Source organism: Eumetopias jubatus, unplaced genomic scaffold (assembly GCF_037043125.1).
Source record: "Eumetopias jubatus isolate StellerSeaLion01/CBP00866 unplaced genomic scaffold, mEumJub1_p1.0 scaffold_1, whole genome shotgun sequence".
Classification (NCBI taxonomy): domain Eukaryota; kingdom Metazoa; phylum Chordata; class Mammalia; order Carnivora; family Otariidae; genus Eumetopias; species Eumetopias jubatus.
In genome coordinates, this window is record NW_028274807.1 from 181,224,417 (window position 1) to 181,242,599 (window position 18,183).

General features: G+C 38.1%; 1 protein-coding gene across 4 annotated transcripts in view; it reads right to left on the minus strand.

The window, feature by feature from the left end:
• The window catches only part of MITF (melanocyte inducing transcription factor), a 215,328-nt gene that overhangs the window by 78,186 nt on the left and 118,959 nt on the right, over positions 1 to 18,183 (minus strand). For all 4 annotated transcript variants that reach the window (XM_028110370.2, XM_028110369.2, XM_028110372.2 and 1 more), the window contains one exon: positions 8,717 to 8,966. In XM_028110370.2, the coding sequence (XP_027966171.1) occupies positions 8,717 to 8,966 (250 nt within the window). The remainder of the gene's footprint in view (positions 1 to 8,716; positions 8,967 to 18,183) is intronic.

The window sequence follows — 18,183 nt, forward strand, 5'->3', positions numbered from 1 at the left end:
ACAACCTGGTGATTCAAATCCTTTTCTTCATTTTTAATTTTCAGGACCTGTACACCTTGCAATCTTTCCTGCAGGAAAGGCCATGAGAGTTACAGGATGTGTGGAAATCTAGTCAACTCACCTGACAGACGAACTGTACTGTTCAGAAAGTTGTGAGCGAAGAGAACTTTTTCAAGGCTCCTAAATAAAATATACTGGAGACACTCACTTTAATTACATTAAGAATATATGCACACACTCTCCTAATAAAAACATAAAATAAGGCCTTTGACCGCCACCACCTCTAATCCTAAAACCCACTCCAGAGGTAACTAATACAAACAGTTTGGTACAGATTCATCTAGACCCTTTACTAAAACATTAGTTTTTAGAAGAATGGTTAAAACAATTCTTTTTCTCAGACCACTCTCAAGCAGCCTCCTACTTCATCTGCTTTGTAAATGCTCCAATTTTGATTCATCTCATTTGTGCAAAGTTATAAATTAATATGCAAAAACATCCAACTTCATAAACAAAGTCTGAAAGCCAGGAACTATATTTTCCTTAAAGTTCAAAATGACACTCAAAGAAGTCAATAAAAAGAGACATATTCAGGACAAGAGCTAATATTCTAGCCCTGATTGCAGCTATACCCTTGCACAAAGCCACTGTGCTGATTTACATATTTTTAAACACAGATCCCACCCACTTATTTTAGTAGGGCAATGGTAAAATTAGATTGTGCTTACACATGTCCACAATCTCTGTTGTTCAAGGTCGTATTTACAAAAGGTGGTCTTTCAAATCTAAGCCCGCCCTCTCATTGCTGGGAATAAGTAGGTAACATTCGTGAAGAAGACTAGTGCCTTTCTGTATAGTGATATGATTGACATTATTCACTTAAAATTTGCTTGAAAGCAAACAGAAAAACAATCATAATTGAAGCTCCAGTTTTAAGTGCTACAATATAGCAAAAGCTTTAATACTGCAGGAGGGCAGGATAAGGAAAACTAAAAATGCAACCATAATTGCAGGAGAAAATTCCTATTAAAAGATATGTGAGTCTATCAAAATCAGTATTTCAAAAGCAATTTGCTGCAAAACAAATGCACTATATATAAAACATACATAGCTATAAAGGACATGAATTGGGATAGCCTGAAGCCAAGAGGATCTTTAGAACATAAGTGATCCTGAGTTACGATTTTTGGATGTTGTCACAGAAACTTTCACTGCAGTGCTTTTTTGTTCAATAATGATACTATAACTAAACCATAAATTACCATTATGGTCACTGTGGCCAGGCAGTCCTTTTATGCAATAAGAACACATCCAGATCTTTCATCTGGAGGAGACTCAGGGATCCACTCTAATTATTCAATATAGATGGCCCCTTAATAATTCTAAGTTCTTCAGATCATGTATCCTTCCATTAAACCTATAAAACTCCTCTAAAGTTTCTCTCTGACCTCCCACTTTGCTCTAACATACTCTGTTACTGGTGATTCTTTAGAAATGTTTACAGTATGTCCTTGTATGTCCTTGAGCTCTATAGAAAACACAGAGGCAGCGGGGGATGTGGTTATAAGTAGACAGGGTAGGGTGTGGAGCCTAACTGTGTGTCAACAGTGACAAATCTGTCTGTGCATCAGTTTCCTCATCTGGAAGATGGGGCTTATCCTATCTAGCCCATAGGGTTGCTAGAGGAATAAATCAGATAAAGAATATGAAGTATTTGGCCTACCACCCAATACAGCCAATAATCAATGCCTGTATAGTCACTGTCTTTCCTCCCCCAAGTTGTTTCAGGCAATACCACATTTATACTAGTAATTCTTTTTTATTTACTTATTTATTTCTACTTATTTAATTTTTTTAAGTAAACTCCACCCCCAATGTGAGGCTCGAACTCACGAACCTGAGATCAAGAGTCGCATGCTCTACTTACACTCTACTGGCTAGGCACCTCTACACCAGTAATTCTTATTAAAATTTTAAGCTGTGGCCTGAAGCTGTGTAATAAACACTTGCTGCAGGCACTAGGCTACCATGTCACTTGAGAGCGTAACACAACTCCTTCTCCCTCCTGAAGTTTCTCAGGCCATTTACTCTAAGAGAGGTACTACCACCAATGGTTAAGCAATCTGAGCCACGGAATCTTAACTGAGTGGGTTCAAATCCTGACTGTTCCCACCTGCTTCTCTAGCTTTGGATGAGCTGCTTACCCTTTGCCTTAGTTCCCACATCTGTGACATGGGGATGCTAATACTAACTGCCCGGAGCTGGACATACCAACCATGACTGATATTCTAACAGTTCTCCTTGGGAGACACAGACTGGCTGGAATGTAGGAGTCCCATCGATGAGAGCCTTGGTAAGTGTTCTCTAAACAAAGAGAGGAGTTGAGGAAAGTGCTAAGCACTCTACAGAAATGTTCCTCAAGCTTTTTTTCATCATCACCCCCCCTTAAGGAGCCTTTTTAGACATTTTTCCCCCAAATTGCCTCTCCTCAATCCCACATCCATGAAATTTTAACAGGCACCTAAACTTTATATACAACGGCCCTTTAGAGGCCCAAACCACTCTAACATCTATGACTTTTTGCCCTCCAAGGACCAATCTCTGCCCCCCGAGGGGCAATATCACCCTTGTTGAGGATGCATGCTTTACAGATCCCATCACATTAAAAGGAAATTACCATTCAGAGTCAAATTTTAAAAGCCCACTTCAATTTTCAGTCCTTACTCCTAGGCCCCCAACCTTAATATTCTCCATAAAACACTACCCTAATCTCCACTGGTACTGAATGATGAGAACTGTGTCAATGAACAGAGACACACTTTATTAGCACGGCTTCTTTTAATAGCAGAAAGAGAAGGAGCTGAGCAGGCACCTGCTCACATAAGCCCCCAAGAAGACTTTGGTGGTTGCAACGTAGCTCAGTGACAAGATGATAACGATCCTTATGCCTAAAGAGAAAGTGTCCTTCCCAAACCTGCATGGTCCAGGTGTCCACTGAGTGCAGCTGGCCTACCCACAACCTAAGGAAATCAAATCACCCGGATTCTATTGTACTCCTCTGCCACATAAAAATGGCCCTGTGGTCACAGGAAGAGAAATTACTTACATTTTCTGCGAATATTACCAAGTGAGTAGGTGATTAGAGCTGATGTTTCAATGTTTTCAGAAAAGTGGAATTAATTCATACACTTAACTGTGTCAAGACTAAATATTTTGTTAAGATAGCTGCTCTAACCATGGCCCCGCCCATTTAAGTGGACCAGGCCTAATAATCTAAGCAGAGATGACTCTCTTCAGCCAGCATTTCATTACTAGTTACTAGTCACTGAAAGCACTGCAGACAGAGAACAATATCTAAAATTAATCAGTGTGCATTTACAGATATTCTTACACTACTTAGCCTGTGTTAAGTTTGATTTTACCAATTGAAGACAAGTTAATGGAGCAGCTTCCTGTGCCAGCCCTGAGATGACTAAATCCTTACCCGCAGGGGTTTGTAAAGCAGCAAGGGAGGCAAACAGTCTGTCCGTCAGTGCTCATGGAAGCTGGCACACACTTGTGTCCCCAGAATGATCTAACTGCTTTCCAAACACAGAGTAAGAAGTTCCCACTCCGCCCCACTTCGGGAAGAACAGTTTGAAGCAAGAGTCTCAAAGTAGAGAGAATCCAGAAGAAACACTGTTTCTTTGGTTCTGTTTGTAAATGTGAACAAAGAGAAAGGCAGGGTTTATGTCTACTGATCAAAACTGCCTAATATATTTCTTCAGACCTTGCTCCCACAAAAGGCAATTGTGGGATGGGAAAACAGCAGAGGTCAGGGAGGCTATACCCTGAACAGCTAAGAGCAGCTTCTTCCAAGGAGCTCGAGGGAGGGAAGAGGTGAGAGGGAAGGAAGGTGGGAGAGTTTCCAGTTGGGATTTTTCTTTCCGACTGTTCAAATTGGTTCCATGTTAACAAACATGGTCTACAATTTTTAAAAATCAATAAAAATGAGTTTTGAAGAGAAAGAAAATTACCTTATGTGTCACAATGAACACATCAAAATGATACAACCAGAAGACTCAAAGAGCCCATAGGGAAATGAAGTCTCTGGGAGGATGAGAAGTTGTATGAACCTGGAATCTGACCCCCGAAGAAGGATGTGGCCTTTGAGACACTGAGTTTGATGCAAAAATGAAAGGACCCCAAAGTTTATAAATAGTTCTGAAATCAAGGCTCACAGAATGTGTATATCACACTATCTAGTCACAAAAATATATGATGGACCACAGATGAACAAGAATAAATATGTGATGGCCCACAGACTATGGTATTAGAAGAATTCTTGGACACCCTTTCTTTTGGGGACAGCACCTGTAGCAACAGATTCCCTAAGTAAGAGGAACAATGTGAGCCTATCTGAGACATGCTGCACCTGTTCCTGATTCCTGTAGCCACCATGACACTAATAAGGTTCCGTATTCCTGGCTAAATAAATCAGGAACAAAATCTAAATGCATAGTGGAGTACGGAAACAGTCCCTTTCGCTAACCTGTAACCCACCAACCCAAAGGAACTCCAACACCCTTTTTCGTGCTTCTGTATTAACCTCAAGGAGAAGCAACACCTTAAAACTTCTACATCAGGTCTTCTTCATAAGTTATGGACAAAAGGCCAACAAATCAGTCATGCACCTTTCCCTGGCTAGTGAAATCTCATGGACTACTGGGTGTAGAACAAGGTGACAAGGAAGCAGGACTTCCATCTTGGCTCACCAGAGTATCTAAACGGAATGCCACATTATTACACAACCAAATAAATGCCAAAGTAAACTGAGTTTACAACGCAGCAGCCCTGGCAAATTGTTTGTACATTTCATGGAACACCAAGCACTGTTTCAAATTTTGCAGCAATCTGCCCAACTTCTTGGATTATCTGAGATTAAAAAAAGGGGGAAAAATATAGTCTTGCAAACTACTTAAAATATCCTAAAGTTACAAAAATACCTTTTTTTTCCTTTCACATTCATATAACCTTTCTCCCAAAGCAGAACAGAAAATTCCAATATACCATCCAGTCCAGAGAGAACAACATGCCTTTAAATTTTTAAATTCCAAGGTGAAGAAAAGAAGGGGATGGAGGAAGGAAGGGAAAACGTTGATTCCGTACAAAACTCTGAACAGAGAAATGTCTTCAAACTATAAACTACTGTCTTCAAGTTATGAGCTGTCAGAGCCCTTGTTGTGGGAGGGAACAAAGGGAGAAATTCTGATGAACTTGCCAGTCCAAGATGAGAGCAACCAGCTGCTCCTCCAATCAGCCGGTGTTACAGATGAGACAGTGAGAACACAAGCCTGGTAAGTGTGCGGATGGTAACACAGAGCGTGGTTCTGTGATGCTTCCTTAACTATGAGACCTGACCTGCGTCTGCAGGGTCTACCCCTGGTTCCTCTGCTTTTGTTTGAAAGAAGCTAGATCAAACTGCAAAGCTAAGATGTGCATGACTCCCACGTCAACAAAACCCACTTGTGGAAGAAACTGCTTCCATTAATGGTTCCTAATGACTTTTTGTTAGTTCATAATTTGAAATATGAGGTGTGTTCACTACGACGAATAATGCATTATGTATGCTAAGTGTTGGTTAATTTATGATAAAGAAGCATCCTTAAATTATAATACCCAGTTGAGTCAGGTTGTTCTTAAGAAATCCAGACAATATATCTAATACTTAAATATACAGCAGTAAGGCTAATCAGTCCATATTACCCACCATGAAAGTCAATAATAAGAATAAAGCCACAAGGTAATTAAAGAAATACAGAAACAAGAAGCTAATCCTACAAAGCTTCGCAAACTTACAGACTAAACGGTGAAAACGTGAGGAATAAGTAGTAATGCAAAATTTCCATGCTCTAATCTGAATTCCAAAGACTGGACCTAAGTTTACAGGAAACTGTCAACAATTTTTAAACATGCTTTATAAAGCTCCATTTTTTTTAAAGCCTAACTCTGCCAAAAAAAGGAATTAACCTGAAAACATGAAGTTAGCTTTTCAAAAATCATTCAACCCACTGATAGTAAAATGTTGGTAATGAGTGTGCGTGTGTGATCTTCCATCAAGTTCTCGAAAACCAGTAGGAGATGGGGAGATTTAACCAGGATTCTCTATAGCACTTGCTACCACATCTGACTATACACATCGACCTCCCCTGAGAAGCAGGTATGTTCTGTTTTAGCAATTTAAATCTTCAAAAATTAAATGAAGAATTTACTGACGCTACACTATGAAAAAATATGTTCAACATAATCTGTATCATAATGCTCTCAATTACTATATTTGCTATTACTCATTCCTTGAAAATGTATATTCATAAAAAAACAGTCCAAGATTAAGCAAATTAACTGTTTTTACTATGAACTTTACAATTTAACTTTACAAAATTACGCTTATGATTTAAAAACCATAAAAGGGAAAAGAAAAAAAAACCACATTTCTCTCACTTACCTTTCTATAGTAAGTCTTTCATAATAATATTTTCATATATAAAAGTTTTGAAAATATGTAAACTATTTTTAAGTACCAAATCCTTAAGTATCTGGAGCCATCCCTTACATACTACTCTCCCCAAAAATATTATTTGAATTTCTTATAATGTCATTTTATAGGAAATCACATATTTTTATTTGGTCTTTTATCAAAGGGCACTACAATTTGTATAAACAGCTATCAAACCCGTCTGCATTCCTATACCAACTATACTTTTTTTTATATGACATACTTCACTACTTTATATACTGAAGTATAAAAATGCGCAACTTAAACTATATTCATCTTGAAATACAGATTTACCAATTGCTCATTTTTAGTTAGCTTGGGATTTCTATGTCTAATAATTTATTTGTGCTTTAACTTGGGACATTTTTCTGTGATACCTAAATTGAAGGTTGTAGCTCCAGCCACTGTTACCAGGACACAACAACATATACGGAAAAATGGGTGTATTATTCAAACCACATAGTATAGGTTTTCATTCTAAGCATTTTCAAAATAACATTTTAAGTAATAAAACATTTAGGAATGATATCCATTTTAAGATGATACAGAAATGGTATTTCAATGCATTTGCATACGGGGTGATTTCCGCACCATCACATGTAATTGCCTTTACAGAAATACTGATTGCAATTAATATACTTTAATACAATATGAAACATTACCTTTGAATTGGACAAAAATCACTACTAGCACAAATCCATGTCATCTCTTCTACAATGTATCCTTCAGATTTAAAAAGTAGACTATTATGGTGAAAAAAACAGACATATTTCTCCACATTTTATTATAATTTAACTCATAAAACTTTAAATTCATCTAACTTTAAAAGGCATAGACAAAACAACTGTGATTCCTGTGAACACCAAAAAACTTGGTTTTTGTCAATTTTCACCCAAGCACAATGGAAAGATTGAATGTATAATCTATTCCCAAAGGAAAACTTGCCTTTATGGGGGCGGAGGGGAGGGGAAAAAATATCCATTAATTGTGGCAATATCTAGAACTTCAATCACATCAGAGTAATATTATATGCTAAACTGTTTGGATCTTTTTGGCCCTCACCAAATTTCTGCTTGTTTTTTCATGAAAGAGCTTCCTTATTTCATCACTACATCTTAAAAGAGTCTATGCAAATAAAAAACAACTGACTTTAAATTTGTTTTTCAAGAATCTTTCCCACTTCCTGGTAAGAATCATATATTGCTTCCAGTTATAATACATCATCCCTCTATTTACTTTAATTGTAAACTTTAAATGGTGGGAGATGTTTTTATCTGAGCACACGAATGAATGCAAAGACCAACAATGAATCACCAGTGTGTAAAGTTCACATTGTTTAATGAACACTAACACTTGGGACTCTTTCAAATGAATCAATTAGGTGAATGGGTTAAAAAAAGGTTCTTTTAAGCAAGGAAGTTCCCTTACTTGCCCTTTTAGCTTTCCTTGCCTCAGTCATATTGAAGAGTTGGAATGTTTATCTTTAAACAAGGAGTATGTCCAATGTGATGTGGAGGACACACGTGTGAGATGGAATTCTATTCTTAGACTTGTTACAGTTTTCCCCAGTAATTAGGAAGCTATATGTCCCTGATAGAATGATGCTAACAAGCTCCTGCAGTTTCTACTCTAGCAAGAAATCAAAGAGCCCCAAAACAGACCACTTCAGTTAAAGGATGATGCATTTCGGTTATTAAAGTGAAGAAAGCTCTCCTACAGTTTTATCCCAGAAGAGACTTTCTAAAATGGTCAGATCCTAGAGTCAAGATTGCTTACTAAATAAAGAGAAAATTAAAAGAATCACCATGGAACATTTGGAGGCGGGGAAAAAAATACATTAAGTTATTAGAAGAGATTCGTTTCAGGTAACTTAGACATTTTGAAACTTTCCCAAAAGGAAAATATGGAAAAATATCAACACACCTGATGCCTATTCCTACCTGCTATTTCTCGTGGAACACCGACACTCTTCCCCCATTTAGTGAGGGCTACTACTCCATTACTTTGCGCCCTTCTTTGAGCATGCAAAGCCATGTAGCATCAGTAGAGTTGGCACCAACAAGACAGATAGGATTCAGACGGGTTAATCTGACCAAAAACACGAGATAAATAAAACACCTAGGAAATGGAAAATGTTGGTCTGGAAGAGGGCTTGGCCCCGCCAACGAGAGCGACACGTACCTTAAGGACTTCCATCGGCACCTGGGTGGCAGAGGGAAGGGTGGTGGGTACGCTGACGTTTATGGCTGGGGTCGGACTCACAGGCACTCTCTGCTGCATGAACTGGGCGGCCTGCAGCTTCTGTTGCTGCTCCCTTCGCTCCTGCTCCTGCATTTGCTCACGCATGAGTTGCTGGCGTAGCAAGATGCGTGATGTCATACTGGAGGAGCTTATCGGAGGCTTGGAGGCCCCAGGATGCTCCTCGGAACTGCTGTGGGAAAACCAAAAAAAAAAGGCACAACATTTAGTTTCCTAATGAGACCTCTCGTCTGCATTTTGGGGGGTATCCTAAATTGCACCCAACTATGAAATGAGCCTGTGTGACTATAATCAAGTCGCAGAATGGTACTCCACATAATTGAAAATCAAGAGGTGACAGGATTTAAGTCATTAGGAGTTGAATTAAAATAAGTCGGCTTGATTGCATCTAGGCATTTTTATCATGCGGCTTATTTTTTTTTTAACATTTTATACCACATACTACTCATCACCACCAAATATAGCGCCGCCATATGAAGTGCCAAGAAGCAGTGCGTCTTAATGGCACCCAGATTTCCACATTTAAAAATAAATTGCTTGATTTGCTTTTTCATAACTGAATCTAACCAAATAACTACTCCTACATGTTATCTAAATTCCTTGAAGATGTCTAAGATGTTTACTAACGCGGAATAATTTAAAGAAAAGGTGAACTTTGTCATGGGGAAATTCTGCAAGGATATGGGAAGTAAAAACCATTAATGAAAGAAGCATTTGGACCAGAATGTTAACACAGGGCTCGACTTCAGGCTTTGGTAAGGGGGCAGAGGACGAGCTGGTTTGACAACGCAATTCTCCGTCTGGTTTTCTTTGTACGGTCTTTTCTCCTGATTCATCTTGGCAAGCTCTCTCCTACACGTGTCTGCGAGATCCCCATGCGACCTACTTCTAATGGTTTTGGTGCTCGCTGTATCCAAAATTACAGAAAAAGCTTAAACACTAGTCCTAAGTTAGGACAAAAAGACTTCCTAATTTTCCTAAATATGGGTTGCGACTGCTTATCTTGCCAGCTCTACAGTATCAACAAGTTATTCAACCTCCCTCTGCCTTAGTTACCTTATCCGGGAAAGACGGATAATAATAGTTTTTTACACATTTACTCATTTATCAAGGAGAGCTGGTTTAAAAACTTCTGTTACATTCCTTATACTTTATGGCCCTACCTCTTCGGGATTTTGTGCGGATTAAATAAAATAATGTACATAAATTGCCTAGTACAATGAGTGCCATGTAGTACTACCTCAATAAAGGTTTGTCATTGCTATTATTATTAGCTAGAATTTTTCGTTATTTCCAGCAATATGGTTTTCTTTAAAAAAAAAATCTCTGTTTAGGGCAAACAGTGCAAAATCTTTTAGTACCTGAAAACAGAAAAACAGTAACATTTGAGAAAATGTTCACCCTCAAGGAAGTCACTCATCCAGGGAAATATGTGAAGCTTTAGCTTTCTCCCTTGAGTATAAACCCCAGTACTGTCTTCACCTTCCAACGAAAGACAAAATAAAGCCTTTAAGCCATTGGCCATCCTTATGAACTCCTTAAAGATAGGAACCTTCAAACTCTGCAGGTAACAAAACATGCTAACAGATGAGGAGATGTTTGTGTTTCTCCCTCACATGGTTCCAGAAAACTACATGATAAAAATTACATCAGCAGTTAACCTACTACTCACCATAGGAAATCAATTCAGGGAATTATGATAGGATCATATAATGCAATACTATGCAGCCATTCAAAGTGCTGAAGAAATATATTTATGGTTGGAATTTAATCTACACAATATAATAAACTTAGAAACGCCAGCTGCGAAAAAAAAAAGTGTTCGAGGTATGACCTAATTAAAAAAAATAAATGTTCACTACCAGAACAAGTGTCCTGATAATGCTAGTCTGAACCATTGCTGGCACAGTCCTTTAAGGCATATTACAAAAAGCACAAGAAAAACAACATTATCAAAAAGCTGTAACACTGTTCAGACAATCTGACTCAGAAATTTCATCGATGGACAGTTTTCCTAAAAACGTAACTCAGAAATATGGAAAACCTGATACTGCAAAGCTATTTACAAATTGCAAAATATTCTGAACCACCTAAATTTCCTCCCTAATATGAGAATGACTACATAAATTATTAGGGGAGATACTGGTCAAAAGGCACAAACTTTTAGTTATGAGATCAGGTTCTAGGGATCCAATGTTCATCATGGCAACTATAGTAATAAAACTTATTGTACACTTGAAATTTGCTGCAAGAGTAGATCTTAAGTGTTCTCATAGCAAAAAAAAGAAAGAAAGAAAGAAACAGAAAAGAAATAGCAACTACATGATGGACGTGTTAATTAGTTTGACTGTAATCACTTCACAATGTATACATAAATCAAATCATCACGTTATACACCCTTAAATACATATAACTTTTGTCAATTGTGCCTCAATAAAACTGGGGGAAAAACAAAGCCATTTAAAAGATTTAAGCATAAAATTGGTTTTAAAAAAGTAAGTTGTAATATATGAATTTGATAACATACTACTTTTTCAAAAACTGCACAACTACAAAGTGAGAAAAGTATATAATAAGAATAAAATAAAAAGTAGCAATCAAAAGTGTATTTATGTTTTAATTTAAAATAAGTAAGGTGTGTGTATGTATGTACACAAATACACATGCCTAGTAGGGACTGTATCAAGGTGATCTTAGCTTTCAGATGTAGAGTGGAATTAGAGGTTAATTTCTTTCTTTTTTTTTGTTTTTCCCCGCTAAATTATAATAAAGCCAAAATATTTTTTTTCAATGGCAAAATATATGTCTCTAATTTAAGAACATGAATTAATTTACAAACATGAAGGAATGACTTGGTAATCAAAGTCACCCTTTGCCTGGAGAAAAAGAGACAGGGTCTATCACACTGACTGTATTTTGACCGTAGGAAGGGAAAGTGCTGAGAGTATCCAGTGCCTTGGTTCTTGTGGACAACTTCAGCATTCCAGAAAACCTAAACCCTCTGTCTTTTACAGTTTCCTACAGACACGCACAGACTGAACAATGTGAATACTCTGCTTCTTATTTTAATATCATGCACTCATCCACATGGTAAGAACACCTAGACGTTACTCAAAATAATCTATTCACCAGGTAAGGCTCTACTTAGAAGAACATAAAAAGCAAATGTATTTTCCCACTTTTGAGTGTGTGTTCAAAGCTCAAATGTAGCTTCTTGAACGAAGAAAGGAAGCGGGAGGTGGGAGGGCCGGGGAGCAGCTCTTAAAAAATAAATAAATAAATAACGGGTCTTACTATTCAAAGCCTGTCAGGTTAAAACATTCCCAGAGAGACTGATCCTTTTGATAAAAACAGGAGCAAACCTTTGTGCTGTAGCAAATGCAGCTGTGGAATAATCGCACTAATTAGCTGCTCAAGACAAGCCATTGGCTGTGATACTGGGGGAAAAAATCCTTTCAATTAACAGTAAAGCATTCTTGAGACATCTTAAATTAAAATTACCAGTTATCAACCACACTAAGGCTTCAGACTTTAAGTTCACAATGATATCATTTAAAGCATTTGCTGAGATAGCCTATCAGAAAAAAATATGCATATTTATACAGTACGCCCCTATAAATAAATTGAAACTCCAATAAAGAAATGTAGCAGAGCTCGGCTAATTGAAATTATTTTAATAAATCTTCTAAAAAAATGCAAAAGGAAGACTGTAGTCACTCTGCACATACTCCCTGCAGGGTCTTTTTACATTGTTAAAGACGACTCCCAGATCCTCAGCTTTACTTGACAGTTTTTAAAGACCCCTGTCTCTTAGAAATAATTGAATCTGCAATTATAGACAAAAATGAAGATATCTACCCTTCAAAGTGTGAGCAGGACAAAGGAGCATCAGGTTTTAAACTCAAAGTTGCGGTTTACGTGAGAACATTACGTGTGGCTACAAAAGCTTATGTGTAAAATGAGGACCTGATGCTTTGGTCATTTAAGATAAGCAAGGAGAGTCGTCCAGATGAATTTAATTTTAAAAGCTAACCAAACTCATCCGGGGCCCCTGGAGCGCAATCTGCATTAGGTAATCCTAATTCTGTGAGTCTGATTCCTTTTAATCAGATTATGTAAAGGTCATTTATTCAACAACTACACGGTGAGTGTTCTCTCTGTGCCAGGTGCTGGGAATACCTGGTTTCTAATCTCACACAGTTTAAAGCCATGGTCACAGACATTTTTCTGAGATGCCCTAAAATTAAGTCAGTTATCCAGGTTATCTGACTCTTAAATAGATCCACATGGGAAGGTGTCTCTCTCACTGTAAGAAATCACCCTTTCAAAGCCAAGTAAAGGAAAGGCAGACGCCGTTACTAGCAATTCCCTGGAGCACGGAAACCTGACACACAACTTCCCCGAGAGCTGCCAATTTCTCAACGGGATTCGAGAAGGAAGGCCATCAACCGGACACAAGTTCTAGCTCAGTCACTGCTGAGCAGCCTGATCTTTAATGAGCCATTCAACCTCTCTGATCCTCTCCAAACCCCACCTCCCTAATGCATGGCTGTGACTGCGCTAATATTACCGACATTAAATTCCTCAACACAGCAGCTGTTAGATGGACACCAGGCAGCCACCCATGGGGCCTGAGTTCCCAACTCCATGGCTGAATTTGTATTTTAACCTTCAAAGCCTCCCCATTCTCTCTGGGATGGCGCAGGTATGTGGACATGTGCTCCAAAATATCTCATATATTCCTAAATTCAAATAGTCAATTCCGTTGCTTTCATTAACCTCTTAAATATATCAGATATTCCATGAAATCCAAATGACATTGGCCCACCCAAGATACCTTCATCTTTGACAGTGATGCCAATATCCCTTTAGTAGACCTTATGGTTCAGTTTGGTCTCCATATCATGGTAGGAAACCAGATGTCAGTTGAAATGTAGTCTCTAGGCTGAAGGAGATGACACACTCTTTCCTGTGTTTCCTCTCTTCAACTCCTCAGGCAGAGTCCAGCTCTGCCACTTACTAACCTGTGACTGTGGACGAGTCAGTCAATGCCTTTGAGCTTCAGTTTTCCTTATTCATAAAGACTGTTTAATACATCTGCCTGTCAACATGGTGATGAGGATTAAAATCTATGATAGACGTAAACAAAATTAGCACGACTGGAACAAAGTCCAGTAAACTGGAGCAGAGTTCAAAATTAATAGTAGAAGAAACAGTAAACCATGAACCTGCTACTTCTTTTTTGATGCAAAGAAGCAATTTTGTATAAGCCCATATGCAAGTTTGGATGACAGCAGATTTATCTCTTAAGATAGGGAATCCCTATTTAATTCAGAGAATGGGACACAGTTTTGCAGGGGTGGAGGGAGATTATTTATCCTGCAATTGTCTCATGAGTTATAAAGTAAAAATCCTAGCATTTTTTTCTCCAGGGAAAATTAATCTTCATTATAATCAAGTTGATAGAGCTCAAAGCCTAGCATTTGCCTGCACTGGAGTATAATGTAATTATGTCCAGGAAAGCACAATGGCTGAGGTTCAAATACACAGTGGAGACACAGGAAGGCACACAGGTGAGAAAGCCAGGTCATAGATAGGTTAAGGCACAGAAGTTTCCAAATGCAAGAGTGGCTGCCACAAAATTAGCTGAGAACGCTGTTCCAGTGTCCATCCCTGGAAATTCGGATTTCCGGTAAGGTGAGGTTCAGGAATTAATATGTCTACAAAAATTCTGCAGCTGCTTCTGATGCCTGACCATGTTCAGAAACTAATAGTGAAATACCTAAGGAGTTTAGTAGGGACTGAAACTAGCAGCTCTGATTCTTAGGTGAGAACACTTTCTTCCACATCTGAGGAAATTCATTCCATTCCCCACCTCCAGCAAGCCTGCCAAGAGCTCTGAAGTCTTTATTACTCTGATTTCAACATGTGGAATGGAATGAAATGGGGACTACTCACTCCTGCCAAATGGGCTATAAAACCAAACAAATAAAAACATCTGTCCAGAAAGTGCCAATGGATCTTTATGGTCACAATACAACTATGTTATCCTAAGAAAAAGGAACCAAAAGGCTGGATTTATAGAAACTGCCCCCAAATTAGTTTGTTCTGTCAGCAAAAAGAAATTCTTAAGAATCTTCTATGAGTGCCTCCAAGTGCACAAATCACTGAAGTAAGAGTTGGTCAATGGATTTATCTTTTTAAATGACAGTCTGGGTATTCAATACTTCAGAATGACCAGCCTTTCCATTATCTTAACCTTCCCATTCCTTCTCAAGTAATCACTCTATAAACATAAGGATGACCTTTTTACCATGTACGGTAGAACCAAGCACCAATAAGAAAAGATATTATTACTTGTACTTTAAAATGCCTAAGGCAGTGGTCACTCATGTACATATCAGAGCACTAGATTTCATAGTTCGGCTTCAAAAACTAACATCTTCTGGACTTCTGTCATCATCAACTCTGGGTTTTACTGGTCAAGAAAAAAAAAATGAAAACCTGCCAAAATTTTTCTGGTAACATTACCAGCTCAGACAATACATACTACAGGTTTCTGGCACAGAGAAAATAAAAAGGACTGCACAGTACAGCTTGTCTTTCTCCTCTCCTTTCCTTCACCTTCACCAAATATTTGGATGCTTCCCAAAAGCCAGGTTCTGCTAGATGTGAGGGAGATCATGGTGTCCTAAGTGGACAGCACTCCTGCGCTTTGAAGCTCTGTACCTTCCATTGTACGAAAGGAGGAAAACATTCTAAAAGAATCACCACTAATCACATTATGTTAAAAACTGAAATCTTCACTTTTCCACACCTAAACCCTAATTCATTGGTAAAAACTGGAGACTCTGCATCTATTCAGGATTAATATTCTTGAAGCTGGACCTCCAACAGGTATCAGTAAGAATAATCTCAGTAACTGATTAGATCAAAGTTAAAGAGAACCCTAAAAAGACTCCCAGTATATCAATATTCTACAAAGGAGGGTTCAAAAAATGATTTTCTGGGGCTCAGGAAGAAAAGATTAGAACATTTCTTTATATATATTTTATCCATCATTTTTATTTTCTATTTTTGTACATGTTGTATAATGTAATGTAATTATAATGTAACATAAAATAATGTGTATAACATATAAACATTATAAACCTGTTTATAATTTACAAATAAAATAAAAATATGTTGAGAGAGTTTGCTTGAAAAAATTTAACTAGGAAGGATGATCAAAAATGTTCAAGAGGCCTCTATAATATATGACCAATGTTCTTTCAGGCAATTTTCATCATGAGTTTTTAAGTTGGTTATTTTCCCCACTCCCAGAGTTTCTCACTTCTATACACTCTAACTAGGGAGAATGTCAACTCTTACTAAAAGATGAAGTTGAATGATACGAGAATGCCATTTCCTCATTTTATGACCACAAATGTTCTTCATTTTCCACAGGTGCCACTATGGGCTGGCATAATCTTAACACTCAATTCCCTTCAGGAAATTGCCTCTGAGAGCCAGGCCATCAAAAAGTTATAAAGGCGATAAAGTTAAGGTGGCCCCACACTCGAGCTTTCTGTCTTTCATATCAAGCTTTATTTATTTATTATACGACATGACATGATACTATACCTACAATGTTTCAAAACGAAGACTTCCTTGATGCATGTCTAGTACATAGCTACCGAGATGCAAAGGTTGCAAAACTGTGTGGAAATCAAAAGTACAAATGATGGCCTCAGGAGCAGCCTAGTATCCTGTCCCACTTCCTTGGTAAAGTACCCCAATTTCACCATGAAGGACCAGGCTCCTCACTTTCAGTGCATGAGGTTATGATGTGCTACTAACTCCAGACATAGAAACACAACCCAGGATTAGCCAATCAGCATATCCACCGAATGGGCTTGTGCCCCAAGATGGTCCAGTAAGAGGCAGCCCTATGCCTGTGACTGCAACTACTGGGGTAAAAGAACTCTCCTTATGCAAAGATTTGGAAAGATGGTGGAATGTAAGTCTGGAATTTCCTGGGCCAACTGAAAAGAAAGCCAGACTAGGTGAAACAGTAATGTAAACTGAACGAAGAAACAGAGGATGGAGAACAAGAAGGAGCCAGCATGTGGATGACACTGAGCATCTGAATCAAATGATCCTTGAAGCCCTGAAAACCCTGCACATTGGATACTGATTTGCAAAGACCAGTCAATCTCCATTTTTTATTAAGCCACTTTGATGTGCCCTGGAATACAACAGTTGGTTTTTGTGACATTTTAGAAAATATCATTCTGAAAAAAATAAAATTTCGGCCGAAAATCTACAACTCAAACAATCCAATATTCATTTTCCTATTTTCTCCTCAGTTTAGCTGGTACACTGCTACTCACAACATTTCCCAGATTTTCAGGAGCTAGGTTAGCTTCATGTCTAAGTTCTGCCATCATATCTCCTGGACTTTGGTTGTAATGGCTGGAGGTCCAGCAGCCACTCTGGATTGTAAGGATGAGGCCCAGACTTCAGAATGGAGCTGAAATGTGCATAGTCCTTCATGATCTGGTCTCCACGAGGAAAGGATTTTTTTATATTTTATTCACATATAGACTCCCCAGCACCCAGAGGACTACTTGGCACCTCATAGGCTCAAATAAATACCTGTTCAATGAATAAATTTGGTGTCTCTATCCTAACAAATATCCCACCTCTATTAAAATCAGATATTAGAATCTTATGTTGGAAGACCTTTCATCAGACCATTTGCTTGAATCATCCAGTGACAGAGAATACATTTTTCCAAAGAGCTCTGGGCTCTAGAGACCTACTACATTTCCTTAATTCTGAGACAAACTTTCCCTCTACATTTTAAGATTTCTCAATTCAGAATGGATTTTATAATCAATGTATATATTTAGTAGATCTTTTGCCCCAAATAATTGCCTTATAATTATAATCAATAGTGAACTTGATATAAGGAACTATATTTGATAGACAAATACTGTGGCACTGTAGTAACTGCGGCCCCCAAAAGCTCAAATGAGTAACCGATGGAGTAATTCAGAAATGTGTGCATTGGAGAAACCCACTCAATAAAAAGGCAGAGGAAGAAACATCAAATCGTTCATTATCTTAATGAAAATGCACAGAGCATAATAACAGAGATTAGCATAAGCTCTGGAGCCAGAATACCTAAGGTCGAAAACCTGGCTCTATCACTTCTCAGTTACACGACATGGGCAGGATTCTTCACCTGCCCAAACCTCAATTTTCTCATCTGCAAAATGGAAGTAGAAAAAAGCGCCTTTGTCACAGAGCAAGTATGGGAATTCAGTGTGCTAGGACAGGTAAGACCCTTGGAATGGTGGCCGGCACACCATGAACAATAAGGAGAAGTTATATAACTAAACTAT